Source organism: Eleutherodactylus coqui, chromosome 10, assembly GCF_035609145.1.
Source record: "Eleutherodactylus coqui strain aEleCoq1 chromosome 10, aEleCoq1.hap1, whole genome shotgun sequence".
NCBI classification, from domain to species: Eukaryota; Metazoa; Chordata; class Amphibia; order Anura; family Eleutherodactylidae; genus Eleutherodactylus; species Eleutherodactylus coqui.
Window position 1 is genome coordinate 7363485 of NC_089846.1, and position 15914 is coordinate 7379398.

The following is a 15914-nucleotide window of genomic DNA, read 5'->3' on the forward strand; positions in this document are numbered from 1 at the left end:
GGGGGGGGGGGGGTTCTCTGATAGCCCAAGGAATCTTTTTTATTCAGATCCATATATGAAAAGTGCTCGCAGTTAATCACATGACCACGCTCAGTTCTGCTGAATGGCTGCAAGGAAACTTCTGTGGGGGCGGGGCTTACTAATTCTCTAAAAAACACTTCAAGGGATTATTTATTGGATGTGATTTTTGCCAACGTTTGAGGGGGTCTGCTTCTCATCTTCAGGATGCTGGTAGCAAGGAGGGGTGATCCACTTCTAGATGCAGACAGCTCCCTACATTGTACAGTGGCTCAGTTTGGCGTTGCAGGCCAAGTCCCATCTGCTTCAATAGTGCTCGGCCTGCAGTACCAACTTGAGCCACTGCACAATGTATGGTGCTATCTGCTTCCTGCAGCAAAAGTGGGACAACGCCTTACATGCTACGATCATCGTGGCATGTAAAGTATTCACAGAGGGAGGGTGCTCCCTCTGTGATGTTATCAGCCATGTAATAGCAGAGGGCCAATTGGTTGCCATGGCAGACAGCGGCGTCCTGGTCAGTCATGGCCTGTGATCACTAGAAATAGTTCTAATGTCACTCCGATGTGGCGGTCATAGCATCACAGGTTCGGGTCCCTTACAGGGACATAAAAAATAATGGTTAAAAAAACTTTTTTTGAGCACTTTCACCTCTGTTTAAAAAAAAAAAAAAAAAGTGAACCCCCTCCTGTTGGTATAACGGTATCTGTAACTGCGATTAATTGAACGCACTTTGTATCCTCCACGGCAAAGGGGTGCAATAAAAGTGGTGAAGAAAGCCGTAGGTATTCCAAATTGGTACCGATTATTAAAACTGCGGTTCATCATGCGGAACGCGTCCCTCACCGAACGGAACGCAAAAAAAATCCAAACAAAAGGTTTTTATTGTGCAAAGGTGGAAATACATGAGATGTTCCCTAAAGTGGTAGCAATAAAATCTACACCTCGTCACGCAAAAAACAAGACCTCATCCGGCCGCGGGGAGGGAAAAATAAGGAAGTTACGGCTTCTGAAGAGCGATGAAGCAGATGAAGAAAGTCTCCCCCACAATCGTTCGGTCCTGAGCTCCACGATGGGCCGAGTCATTAAGGGGTTAAAGTTACTTTGCCTTGGTTTTAGTAAATCGCACGCAGGAGGTATTTTCGTTTCGCTCCCGGCGCCTCCCTATTGGTTGGCGCTGATGGAGTAGCTGTGATTCTAGTAGAGGGTAATGGCAGTGTGATGCATTGTGGGTAGAGGTCCCCTTTAAACCCGGAGGTCATTGACCCCGCGAGGAGATTAGTCGGATTGTTGTAGATTTTGGCCTCTTTAGCGGCATTGAATGCGACACAAAGCCGGTATTGAGGTAACGCCGAGACACGAGGGCCGGCTCACCCCCCACACAATACTGAATTAATAGGGGGGCTATGGGGGGGGTACAAAGGTCCCCTTCATAGTCCCCGGACACAGTGGATTGTTGGCGCTCCGGCTCTTGCCTGTTGTTGCGTCGCTCGGTTGGAGAATATTATTGAACATCTTATGTCAGAATTTAAAGGGGAACTCCCCCTAAAACGACTTCTTACAGCCGCGCCGAGTTGTTTAACTTTGCGTAAACTCTTGCCCCAAAATAGGACTGGTTGCAATTCTTCTCTCGCAGCGCCCATTGAGGAGAATGGGTTCTTTTCCCTGTGCGACTTCTGCGCATCTCACAACGTATGGAAAAATCGCAGATGTGAATATGTATATGGCAGTATTATCTTGGCACTATATGGTGGTATGTGGGTTGTATATGGCAGTATTATCTTGGCACTATATGGTGGTGTTATGTGGGTTGTATATGGCAGTATTATCTTGGCACTATATGGTGGTGTTATGTGGGTTGTATATGTCAGTATTATCTTGGCACTATATGGTGGTATGTGGTTGTATATGGCAGTATTATTTTGGCACTATATGGTGGTGTTATGTGGTTGTATATAGCAGTATTATCTTGGCACTATATGGTGGTGTTATGTGGGTTGTATATGGCAGTATTATCTTGGCACTATATGGTGGTGTTATGTGGGTTGTATATGGTAGTATTGGCACTATATGGTGGTGTTATGTGAGTTGTATATGGCAGTATTATCTTGGCACTATATGGTGGTGTTATGTGGGTTGTATATGGCAGTATTATCTTGGCACTATATGGTGGTGTTATGTGGGTTGTATATGGCAGTATTATCTTGGCACTATATGGTGGTGTTATGTGGGTTGTATATGGTAGTATTGGCACTATATGGTGGTGTTATGTGAGTTGTATATGTCAGTATTATCTTGGCACTATATGGTGGTGTTATGTGGGTTGTATATGGCAGTATTATCTTGGCACTATATGGTGGTGTTATGTGGGTTGCATATGGCAGTATTATCTTGGCACTATATGGTGGTGTTATGTAGTTGTATATGGCAGTATTATCTTGGCACTATATGGTAGTATCATGTGGGTTGTATATGTCAGTATTATCTTGGCACTATATGGTGGTATGTGGTTGTATATGGCAGTATTATTTTGGCACTATATGGTGGTGTTATGTGGTTGTATATAGCAGTATTATCTTGGCACTATATGGTGGTATTATGTGGGTTGTATATGGCAGTATTATCTTGGCACTATATGGTGGTGTTATGTGGGTTGTATATGGCAGTATTATCTTGGCACTATACGGTGGTGTTATGTGGGTTGTATATGGCAGTATTATCTTGGCACTATACGGTGGTGTTATGTGGGTTGTATATGGCAGTATTATCTTGGCACTATATGGTGGTATGTGGTTGTATATGGCAGTATTATCTTGGCACTATATGGTGGTGTTATGTGGTTGTATATGGCAGTATTATCTTGGCACTATATGGTGGTGTTATGTGGTTGTATATGGCAGTATTATCTTGGCACTATATGGTGGTGTTATGTGGTTGTATATGGCAGTATTATCTTGGCACTATATGGTGGTGTTATGTGGGTTGTATATGGTAGTATTATCTTGGCACTATATGGTGGTATGTGGTTGTATATGACAGTATTATCTTGGCACTATATGGTGGTGTTATGTGGGTTGTATATGGTAGTATTATCTTGGCACTATATGGTGGTATGTGGTTGTATATGGCGGTATTATCTTGGCACTATATGGTGGTGGTATGTGGTTGTAAATGGCAGTATTATCTTGGCACTATACGGTGGTGTTATGTGGTTGTATATGGCAGTATTATCTTGGCACTATATGGTGGTGTTATGTGGTTGTATATAGCAGTATTATCTTGGCACTATATGGTGGTGTTATGTGGTTGTATATAGCAGTATTATCTTGGCACTATATGGTGGTGTTATGTGGTTGTATATGACAGTATTATCTTGGCACTATATGGTGGTGTTATGTGGTTGTATATGGCACTATTATCTTGGCACTATATGGTGGGATGTGGGTTGTATATGGCAGTATTATCTTGGCACTATATGGTGGTATGTGGTTGTATATGGCAGTATTATCTTGGCACTATATGGTGGTGTTATGTGGTTGTATATGGCAGTATTATCTTGGCACTATATGGTGGTCTTATGTGGGTTGTATATGGCAGTATTATCTTGGCACTATATGGTGGTATTATGTGGGTTGTATATGGCAGTATTATCTTGGCACTATATGGTGGTGTTATGTGAGTTGTATATGGCAGTATTATCTTGGCACTATATGGTGGTATGTGGTTGTATATGGCGGTATTATCTTGGCACTATACGGTGGTGTTATGTGGTTGTATATGACAGTATTATCTTGGCACTATATGGTGGTGTTATGTGGTTGTATATGGCAGTATTATCTTGGCACTATATGGTGGTGTTATGTGGTTGTATATGACAGTATTATCTTGGCACTATATGGTGGTCTTATGTGGGTTGTATATGGCAGTATTATCTTGGCACTATATGGTGGTATTATGTGGGTTGTATATGGCAGTATTATCTTGGCACTATATGGTGGTGTTATGTGAGTTGTATATGGCAGTATTATCTTGGCACTATATGGTGGTATGTGGTTGTATATGGCGGTATTATCTTGGCACTATATGTTGGTGTTATGTGGTTGTATATGGCAGTATTATCTTGGCACTATATGGTGGTGTTATGTGGGTTGTATATGGCAGTATTATCTTGGCACTATATGGTGGTATGTGGTTGTATATGGCAGTATTATCTTGGCACTATACGGTGGTGTTATGTGGTTGTATATGGCAGTATTATCTTGGCACTATATGGTGGTGTTATGTGGGTTGTATATGGCAGTCTTATCTTGGCACTATATGGTGGTGTTATGTGGTTGTATATGACAGTATTATCTTGGCACTATATGGTGGTATTATGTGGGTTGTATATGGCAGTATTATCTTGGCACTATATGGTGGTGTTAAGTGGGTTGTATATGGCAGTATTATCTTGGCACTATATGGTGGTGTTATGTGGGTTGTATATGGTAGTATTGGCACTGTATGGTGGTGTTATGTGAGTTGTATATGGCAGTATTATGTTGGCACTATACGGTGGTGTTATGTGGTTGTATATGGCAGTATTATCTTGGCACTATATGGTGGTGTTATGTGGGTTGTATATGGCAGTATTATCTTGGCACTATATGGTGGTGTTATGTAGTTGTATATGGCAGTATTATCTTGGCACTATATGGTGGTGTTATGTGGGTTGTATATGGCAGTATTATCTTGGCACTATATGGTGGTGTTATGTGGGTTGTATATGGCAGTATTATCTTGGCACTATATGGTGGTGTTATGTGGTTGTATATGACAGTATTATCTTGGCACTATATGGTGGTATGTGGTTGTATATGACAGTATTATCTTGGCACTATATGGTGGTGTTATGTGGGTTGTATATGGCAGTATTATCTTGGCACTATATGGTGGTGTTATGTGGTTGTATATGACAGTATTATCTTGGCACTATATGGTGGTGTTATGTGGTTGTATATGGCAGTCTTATCTTGGCACTATATGGTGGTGTTATGTGGTTGTATATGGCAGTATTATCTTGGCACTATACGGTGGTGTTATGTGGTTGTATATGGCAGTATTATCTTGGCACTATACGGTGGTGTTATGTGGTTGTATCTGGCAGTATTATCTTGGCACTATATGGTGGTGTTATGTGGGTTGTATATGGCAGTATTATCTTGGCACTATATGGTGGTGTTATGTGGGTTGTATATGGCAGTATTATCTTGGCACTATATGGTGGTGTTATGGCGTACCATATCCTCTTGAGAAAATGCCAGACAGCATAAGGAAGCCGCCCGACTCCCTTACAGCCAATGAGGTGCGTTCAGTCCCTTCCGGACGGATCCGCTCTACCCGGGGATTTCATCTTTCTGCACCTGAAACAGAACAAGGAAACAGAATGTATAATTTGTGGTCCGAGCCCCAACCTGTATCAGTCTGACAATCAGATGGCTGTCTGCATTGGGCACAAGTGTAACAAACCCTCAGCTGTGAAGCATTAGGATTCTTTCACGTGGCGCATATTTTGCACGGATTGTCTGGTGGACTTCATGCCCCTTTGCCACCACATTGACTTCCGTGGGAATCGCAGCTGCGGTTCATGCGATGCAGATCCTCCCACATGGCAGAAAAAGAGGAACCGACTTGTCAATTCTTGGCCTGGTTTTCGCACGGAGTGTTCATCGGGCGCCTTACGCTTATTGGCTGCACTGAAAGGGGCTAAATGCGCATCCGAACGCAGGTCTGCAGCAGAATCCTCAGCGCTCGTTCACACCGGCGGATTTAGTTTTCGTCCGTGAAACGCGCTGCATTAGCATGGAGCAAAAGTTTGTGCGTTCAAAGACTTTAGTTTTTGGGATTTTTTTGCGTGGCGTTCATTGAGTTTTTCATGCATACAAAAAAAAGCAGGAGGGCCTCATTTATTTCTTGCATGATTCCGCATGCGTCATACATTTGCGCGCGCCGTAGACTTTACTGGCTTATCTTGGTCCGTTGTACAAACAGGATCGAGCGTGCCGGGATTTTATTTTTTTATGTGCATGAATATGCCGGTCTGAATACCGTAACGCAAAGCGGCGCGGTCTGAACGCTGCGTAGTACGCACGGAAGAAAGTATGCTTCTAATATGCAGCGCGAAAACGTGCGTGTCAGTGCGGCCTGAGACTCGGCCCGGATCTCTTCTGCGAGTTATGTGGCAGGTCCTTACCGGAAAAATCGGACACAGATCTGCCACATTGATCCCCGTGTGACGCGCCCTCCGGTCCGGACAGGTTGTCAGCAAGCAAGCAGAGATCTAGAAAATGGTGAAGACCTGGGACGCAGAAAGTACGGGCGATTAGAGTTCAAAAATCGTTGGACTGTGCGAACTTGAGCGCTAACTATTCTTCTCCTTAGTGGTGCCCTCACATCGCCGGCGGCTGGGCGCACAGTGTGGTGCAAGCTATCCCCATTTAAAACAATTGGAGTCACTCCGCAGCGGAGGATCGCGACTTCTTCAAAAAATATTGAGAAACGTCTTTGACCCAAACATCTCGCATCACGCTGGCTGGTGCGATATCAGACCTAATTCACAGCCCGATGTCGCCCTTGCCCGTGTGAAGTTAGCTCTTCACTCCGCAGGTGCAGCTCTAGCATACTAATGGAGGACGCGTCGCCCGGCGCATTGTGCGGACCATGTGACTCGCGGCTCCTTTCTCCGCTCCCATAATGGTGCTTGGCGCTCGCTGCGGTTTATAGAAATCCCTTTTCTTCCCGGATAAAAGTCCCCAGTGTTGATGGCTGCATGTTTATCACAGACGGCCCCTCATAATGGTCCCCTTGTTCTGCACGGGGCACGCAGTCTAGACGTGGCACACTCCCTGGCGCTAGGCATTATATCAGCGAGGGTCTATACTGACAATATGGTTACCCTCCAGCTTTGTCAGATGTGTGAATGCGAAGATAACCCCCTTATTCCCAACTGGGTGACCACCCCAGTGCTGCCATAGCTGTGGTGTCCGCCATCTTGTTGGTTTCCTACAGGCGGATATCTGCGTGTATCATGTGTATTTGTGCCATCCCACTGACCCTAATGCCATATCCCCCATAATATAATATGCACCAAAATCACATGCAGGTCTGAGTGCTCCAACGTACCCCTAGTATTAGCATCCCTTCCCCTCCTCCCCGGTGTCACCGCCTCAAGTCTCCTCACCCCGCTGTCCCTACTCTGCTCGTTTGGGTACCCTCTACGAGGACTGTACCCTCCCCTCTACGAGGACTGTACCCTCCCCTCTACGAGGACTGTACCCTCCCCTCTACGAGGACTGTACCCTCCCCTTTACGAGGACTGTACCCTCCCCGCTACGAGGACTGTACCCTCCCCGCTACGAGGACTGTACCCTCCCCGCTACGAGGACTGTACCCTCCCCTCTACGAGGACTGTACCCTCCCCGCTACGAGGACTGTACCCCTCGCTACAAGTACTCTTCCCCCTACTACAAGTACACAAGTACTGTAACCCCCCTTCTTGCTACAAGGACTGTACAACCCCCCAGCCCCCACTACAAGGACTGTACCCCACCCCCGCTACAAGTACCCCCCCCCTGCTACAAAGACTGTACCCACCTGCTACAAGTACCCTACCCCCCACTACAAGTACTCTATCCCCCACCACCACCCTGCTACAAGGACTGTAAACCCACTACAAGGACTGTACCCCCACCCCACCCCCCACCTACAAGTAGCCTACCCCCTGCTACAAAGACTGTACCCACCTGCTACAAGTACTCTATCCCCCCCACCACCCCGCTACAAGGACTGTAAACCCACTACAAGGACTGTACCCCCCCCCCCGCCTACAAGTAGCCTACCCCCTGCTACAAAGACTGTACCCACCTGCTACAATTATTCTACCCCCCACTACATTAACTCTATCCACCCCACCCTGCCACAAGGACTGTTCTCTCCCACTACAAGGACTGTACAACCAGCCCCACCACCATCCCAGCTACGAGGACTGTAACCCCCCCCCGCTACAAGGACTCCCCATCGGACTGATGAAGGGTTCACAATAACACGCGTTTCCACAGACGAATATTTTATTCTGTCGTCTCCCGACTTTTCACCACAGAGTTGCGCCAACAAACCAGTTCTTTGATCCCACATTTTCAGTCTGCCCGCTCTCTGGTGGGTCCACCTGGTTGGCAGCTCCACCACCGCTTCCCTTTGCCAACCCTCCTCAGAGCTTCTGGGACTCGAAGCTTTTGACATCTTTCGGGTTTTGTTTCACCTACTATTACTAACAAATGGCGCGGGACGTTCAGGTTTTCTGCAATGAGGCCGCCTTCACACGGGCGCTATCATCGCATGAAGCGCGAGTAAAAAAGTACAATTCTGAAATGCTGATTTTCAGTGGTTTCCTTCACATCCGCCGTGTTTTCAGTCATGCCATATTGTGAGGGGAAAAAAATGGCGGCTGCCGTATCTTCCTGCGATTAGCGCGTGTTTCTGCGTGGAGCCTCCTTTTTATCGCATCCCAACGCACAAGCCTGCGATTTTCGTGCGACGCAATGTGTTAACATTAGAAATTCTTATTGACTTCCGCGGTTTTGTCGCGGGCGGCCGCGGCGAGGCAGGATTATCCTCAAGAAAAAGCCTCGCTGGCGCTCGAAGATTGCAGGAACAGAAACGCAATTTTGTCTCGCTTTTTCTCGTGCCAAAATCGCAGTCGCTGTGTGGCGCTAGCCTAGGATCGCTCCGCCCACTGCGTCTGAGGTCAGATGAGGGAGTAGCGACCTCATGGCGCATGCGCAGTACACCGCCGACCGCTCAGCCAGGCAGGTAGTGGTTTGTTACGGCGCCTGCGCAGGATTACAGCAAGTAGGAGAAATCTATATGCACGCCGATGAAGAACACATCCGGCGCGGAAAAGCGAAAAATCTGACTCTCCAACTCATTTTAATACGGCGCAGGAAAACTTCCAAGCAGATTGTAAAGGTACCAAATACGGAGTGCGGAACTAATTAGCCAGCAGGAAATCTCGTTAGCAGCTCTGTTAATGGCCTGCGTTGTAAGAACTTGATGACAGGTTCCCTTTAACTGGAGGAACAGTATGAGAGCCTCCGTGGCGGGCGAGAAGTCGCCTGTCACATGACACAACATATGTTACTGCTGACGTGACGCTGCGGAATCTAGTGGCGCAGCCCCGGGCCCCCTTGTCCGTGATAGATGACACCGAACGCATACTGAGAAGCTTCGTGTCACTGCTGAACCCTTCTCGTATGCTGATGTGTCATGATAACGAATAGAATGCTAGGACTGCAGTAAAGACTGACACATAGAAAATGCAGTAGGGCAGAGGAAGCGATTGGAGGGCTAAATCTGCAGATCTATATGCCTTTCAAGATCCGTCGAAAGGAATGTATCAAGCAGAACGCGCACTGCAATGGCGTCTAGTATTTGTTACTCATGTAGATTACCATAAGAACTCGGGAACGTACGAGGAGAATAGCCGATTAACCCTTTCCAATCCACTGTCTGACGTTTGAAGACCTTCTGATTGAAGGCTGTACAGCTCTGATGTCGGAAGACGTCCGGTAGGGTATTCTTACTGTAGATTACTGGCCGCTCTGTTGGCGGGGGTCTCTCGGGGATGTTACATAGCGCAGTACTGGCTCTAGCCAGCTGATGGCGTCATTGTATAATGGCAGAAAGAGAAAGACCCCCTAGGAAACCCTGAATCTAAAATCGGACTGCAGAGGGTTAAAAGACTTTACCCAAGACGGCGCCTCTTTTTCTCGTATTTCAGGTGAAGGGTTGTGTGACACACAAGGAAGTGGCTGGATGTCTTTAAGGGTTTGAGGTTTCGGTGGTGGTAAATAACGATTTAATGATATTTACTAAAGGTAGGGGACTGGCTGGATCACGAGGAGCGGAGGCAAAAAGGGTGCGCCACGGAGACAGCGGGGTCACCGGCGGCAGCACAGAGGATTTCAGGAATGTCTGAGAATTGGGGCTTATTCACACGGGGGTGTGCAGCTTCAGTACCTAAAAGATGGATCGATTTCACCGCATGCGTACGCGCGGGATGCGTGCGGTTTTTGTTGCATATGTGAGGTTTTTTCTGTCCTCTCCTGGCAACATGCGTGAATAATGCAGCTCACACGCGTGTAAGGGCTCATCCTCACAAGTGTATTGGCGCTCCATATTTTGTGTGTAAGGGCTCATTCACACAACCGTGATTATGGCATGTATTACGCACGGCCGTGTGGTACGCTGTGAATGGAGTCGATGAAAGTACATGGACTTTCATTGATCCGTTCACATTGGTTCACACGTGAAAAAGATGGCAGCATGCTTTATTTCACCGCGTATCGCGCAGCGTGAGCCCTTTGTTTTACTATGGGTAGCGTATACAACGCTGTCCATACACGATACACTGCGGAGTGCGACTTTTGTCTTTTTTTTTTTTAATTCCCCGCTGTGTTTCATAGCGGAGTTGCGTATGCATGGTCACCCGTACGCAGTGTATTGTGTATGGACAGTATTGCATACGGTTGTGTGAATGAGCCCCTAAACCCCATTGATTTGCATTGGGGTATTCAGACGTACCTGGGAAAAAAATGGCAGCACGTCTTATTTTACTTCGTGTTACGGGCTGTAATCGGCCATTAAAATCTATGGGATAGCGTAAAATGCAATGAAAGCGAGTGATGTGCGCACATTCACTGCGTATTTACGGATGAAGTCAGCAGACATAAATGGGAGCCTTTTGTGGGGTTTTTTGCATGCAAGACAAAAAAAGTCAGAACACCCAGTTTTGGTGTATGAAACATTGCGTATTTCACGCGCCTCCACTGCGTGAGCCCTTGTGGATGAGCCCTGCATCCGTGTTCGCTGCTTTGTGAACAGGCGAATTTCCGTTGATGGGTCCGTGTTCAGTCATGGAGCGCACACGGAAGGGCCCTTGCATAGTAAGAGAGCGCCATTATTTCAGGAGAGGATGTGTTGGTCTGGTGGTGACCGGTCCGCTTCTCCTCGTGTAATGGAGGACGGGCTGCGGCAGCGTGAGGCGCCGGACTGTAAGCCGTTCCCTGCAGCGCCGCTATGCTGACATCACAGAAGGTTTTAGAGATTTGCGCATTCTACCAGCGACATAAGGCCGGCGACAGGCAGTCATGAATGGGTGGCACAATAAGACTTTACGGCCTCTTAAACCCTCTAAGTGGCACGTGACCCTCATGGCAGCCGCTTTATATGTAAACCGAAGAGGAGAAAGCATATTTATTACCTTGTTTTTCCCTTTTTGTTCTTCGGGAAGGATGATGATGAAGGGGTAAACAAAGTCAGATGGCGCCAATCTCTGGGACCTCACAAATTGCGCTCGTCAGTTTCTATTCTCAGGCTATATTAATGGCTGGTAAATAATTGCCAGCCACGAGCTGGCCAAATGGCAAGCGGGTCACTTACTCTGGCTACAGCTCCGGATTAGTGGTGGCTGCGCGGTCATCACAGTCTGTGACCTCTGACCTCCCTCCGGTGTCTGCATGCAGGAACGCAGATGCCGGACGGTACGCAGTGCAGACGTCAGGGAAGGGGAGAGTCAGTGCACCGCTTGTGGGGTTGCTTCCTGGTTGGAGGTCCAGTATGTGGGTCACTGTTAGTACGGGGGCCCCAGTGTGTGTCAGTATTAGTACTGGGGCCCCTACTGGGGTCACTGTCTACTGGGGCCCCTACCGGGGTCACTATGTCTAATGGGGCCTCTACTGGGGCCACTATTATTACTGGGCCCTACCAGGATCATTATCACTACTGGAGCCATTTCGGGGGTCACTATTACAACTGGGGTCACTATTGTGGCCACCCTTCAGTGGTTCATACATGTGTTGGCGCTTTCAATGCCTGTAAAATCAGTGGGTTTTTTTGTAGTTTTTTTTTTTGGGTGGGAGGAGTGCCGCCATTTCACCCTGCGCCTCAGGCGCGGGCCCCGCTGTCACTACGATTGTCCTCTCTGAAATCTGCGCAGCGCAGTTTACAGCACCACACATACGCAGAGGGCGGTCCGCGGTCTCCTCTGCAGGTCGCCGTGGATTATGTGTGTGACTGATAAGCTGTTATGTGAGGAAGCTGGCCACCATCTTGTTCTCCCTCTGGCCTCCCTCAGCCAATCAGAGCCCTTGCTTCATATCTGCAGGGTGGGTTAGCAGATGTAAGCTAAGCTCTGATTGGTTGCTATGGGCGACAGGACCAGTCTGTCTCTAAGGAGACGCATTTCATACACGAGGCCCAGTATGTGATTCCTGCTCCACAGTTCTATGTGATTTGCGCCATTTGTAAGCGTATTCTGGAGCCGCGGTTCCATATATTATGGACTTGCTGTATGTTAGGCGGTGCCGCTCTGGTAATTGTGAGGCAGATGTGCCGCAGAAGGGTGTTTGTGAGGCTTCATGGGCCTTCCTGAGTGTCCGATATCCCGCCAGCAGGGATTCATACGGAGGGCGATATGGATGAATGTGGCGCAGGGCGTTGGGACGGTTTGTTTATTTTCCCCTCCCTTGACTGAAATGCACAAAACGTGCGACAAAAAAATAATTAAGGCTTGCGGTCTGTGTCTTTTTATCCGTGCGGCACCGCCAGGATTTCCTGTAGCACCTACAGTCGCCTTGTTAATATGTCAGGCCGCGTTCACGTCTGCGCTGGGTTTCCATTCGTGAATTTTGTTCCCCTGCTCCATTATGAGGGCAGAGCAGCGGAATCCGAGCCCGCATGCATCCGTGCTGCGACAAACCTGCACAGAAGGGACTCCATTGACTGTAATAGGCTCCTTCCAGCTTCCGTTGCGTTTTCGCAGCATGGTGCACTATGTAATCCGGGGTGTTCTGCCAGAGCTTTTAGAGCGCAGTCACACTTCCGTTAGGCGGCCGCCATCATTTATTTTCTCTGTTCCGTTTTTGGAGCAGAAAAACGGAATTAAAACTCAAACGGATCCGGTTTTTTTACCTGTTGATTTCAGTGGAAAGCTTTCGGTTCGCCTTTCTTCCATTTGTTTCCATTTCTTATATTGCATTCTGCAGAGCTAGTTAAAAAAACGGAAACGAAGGCTACGATAGCGAACGCTTTCTGCTGGCCCTCTGATGTTTTTTTTTTTTTTTTTTTTTTAAATCAATGAAGAAAAAAAACTGATCCTTTTTCTTTACGTTTTAATTCCGTTTCTTTACTCTAAAAACGGTCCTAACTGAACTGTAAATTAGTGACCCGTTCTACGACCGTCTGATGGTCCGTCACCTCTCCAGTCCCAAACGTGGCGGATTAACCGAATGTTACTGTAATTATATTTATTAATCGCCAGCGTCATCTATCCCGTTATGTCTTTTCGCAGTGGGTCTTGGCGTTCGAAATCTTCATCCCTCTGGTCCTGTTCTTCATTCTGCTCGGACTGCGCCAGAAGAAGCCCACGATCCGTGTGAAGGAAGGTAAGCCGTCTGGTCACAAAGGGTTAAACGTCGCCCACTCAAGTCTCAATCCCATCTTTATGGCAGGCGCAATAAAGAAATTCAGGTCAAAGCTTGTAGACGGAACGGCGAAAGTAAAACCGCTTATCTGCCTTTGTTTCATTAATCAATGATTGGCACACAGCCTGGCACTGCTGACCTGTATATGCTAGGCTGTGCCACGCTGGTGGGTGAAATAAAGCAGCTGTCAATTATAACCCTACTTTATATAAGGACGGCGGGTCACATGATCCTTCACGGAATACTGATCTAGACATCATCCCATAATACTCTGATTATTTGCAGCGCCCCATCTGGGAAACTCGTGGGCCGTTCACATTCATAACGCTGATGACCAAAGACCAGGAACACACAGAAATGGCCGTAAATAGCGCGGTTCTAGTTGTGAAGCGGCAGCCATTTTGTACTGTTCATACGGCCATCATGACGCCTATGGCTAATAAATCCTGAGAGATCCCACTGACTTTTTTAACAAGGCCCTCGGGTTTCCTTTGGGGGTCCGGTGTTTTTGGTGGCAGACTGTGCAACTCTTCCCATCAAAAACACTAGAAAACCCATCGGAAAAGAAGAAACCGCCAACTTGAACGGAGCCCTGGGGTGGTCCTACCATCAAAGACATTGAGGCCCTATCCACAAGTTGGGGGATAAATGTCTGATCGCTGGGGGTCTGCCCACTGGGACCCCCAGCAATTCAGAGATCGGTGTACCCTGCATGCCACAAGTGAATGGAGCAGCGGTGCACATGTATGACCACCACTCCATTGACTTCTGTGGGATGGGGGAAGATTGCTAATCACATCGATCTCCCGCTGTCTCATAGACGTAAATGGTGGTTTAAGTGTGCACACCGCTGCCCCAATCAAGGTGGGGTGGATCTTGGGATCACTGGGGGTCCCAGCATTTGGACCCCAGAATTCACACATTTATCTCCTACAGACAGAACTCAAGGATCTGTCTTTTTTGTGATTTTTGTTTAAATGGCTACTACAGCTGCATTTTTATTTTATTTTATTGTTTTTTATGTGCGGTCACATTAACCCAATCTTTATTTTTTATTTTCTGGTGACCTTTTATATATTTTTTGCCATCTGTGAGGACATTTCTATGAGGTCGGGGTTAGAAAATTGTTACCTCCTTCCATGGGTTCATGTGACTCGGGATGGACATAAGTCCCAGATGACGTACCTCTTGGGGGATGGCTTGTGGCTGCGGTTCTTGGCCCCGATACATTGGGGTATATTTCATCTGGAATCGCACTTGTATTGACAGTTGAGACCGTTGCCAAGTAGAGCGATATTCCAGATCAGTAACAGCAGCCCCCCGATGGCACCATAGGCCTGCTACATACTACGTGGTCCCGGTACTCTGGTGGTGGTCATTGTGTCACCTGTCCTTTCAATAAAAGAAAATGGCAGGATTTTTGGGGGGCGGGTTATTGGCTGATATAATTTCACCATTGCATGAACATGAATGTCTTCTGTCTTGCGATCGCCACTCAAGTTTGAATTTCATATTTTTTTCCTTTTCTAATTGGTTATTACAATGCATGACAATCTGTGTGGACTAGAGTACAGGAAAAAAATATATGCCCGTCTATCAGTGAGCGCCGCCATGATTACCGGGCATCTCTTATGGTTCAAAAAATACTTTATTCACTGCCACATTAATGAAAATACAATTACAATAAAGTATCAACGCAATCCCTATTCTGTCTGCTCTTCAGCTACCCCACATTTTAGGCAGCAGTTATAATGTAGTTCCCCAGTACAACTTCCTCCGAAAGAACCAACCGCCTGGGGAAAATAAAGAGAAAAGGAAAAATGACAAAACAATAGACAGAGACAGGAAAGAAAGAGAAGGAAGGGAAAATCATGGGATGGGGTAAGGGAAGGGGATAGGGATAATCTGTCCATGACCATGGTTCCAGCTTGTACTCTCAGTCCTATCATTGTCTAGTACATTTAGCAAGGGGTATCTCAAGACAATCAGGGAATAAGGGCACCATTATCCAACCATGTGCTCAGTTCTGTGGAGGAACGGAACTGAAGCCACACCACCCATACTGAGTAAAATTTGATGAAAAGCATCTGGTCCTTAGCACACAGCTCCTCCATGTATTCTAGATTGTCTAGGGATGTCACCAGGTGTAGAGCTGACAACGGGGTCTGGTGGGGGGATGTCACCAGGTGTAGAGCTGACAACGGGGTCTGGTGGGGGGATGTCACCAGGTGTAGAGCTGACAACGGGGTCTGGTGGGAGGATGTCACCAGGTGTAGAGCTGACAACGGGGTCTATTAAGGAGGGACATCACCGGGTGTAGAGCTGACAACGGGGTCTGGTGGGGGGATGTCACCAGGTGTAGAGCTGACAGCGGGGTCT

General features: G+C 47.3%; 1 protein-coding gene across 2 annotated transcripts in view; it reads left to right on the top strand.

The window, feature by feature from the left end:
* ABCA2 (ATP binding cassette subfamily A member 2) overlaps positions 1 to 15914 on the top strand; it is a 93092-nt gene that overhangs the window by 12859 nt on the left and 64319 nt on the right. For both annotated transcript variants that reach the window (XM_066580134.1, XM_066580135.1), the window contains exon 2: positions 13403 to 13496. In XM_066580134.1, coding sequence (XP_066436231.1) covers positions 13403 to 13496 — 94 coding nt within the window. The remainder of the gene's footprint in view (positions 1 to 13402; positions 13497 to 15914) is intronic.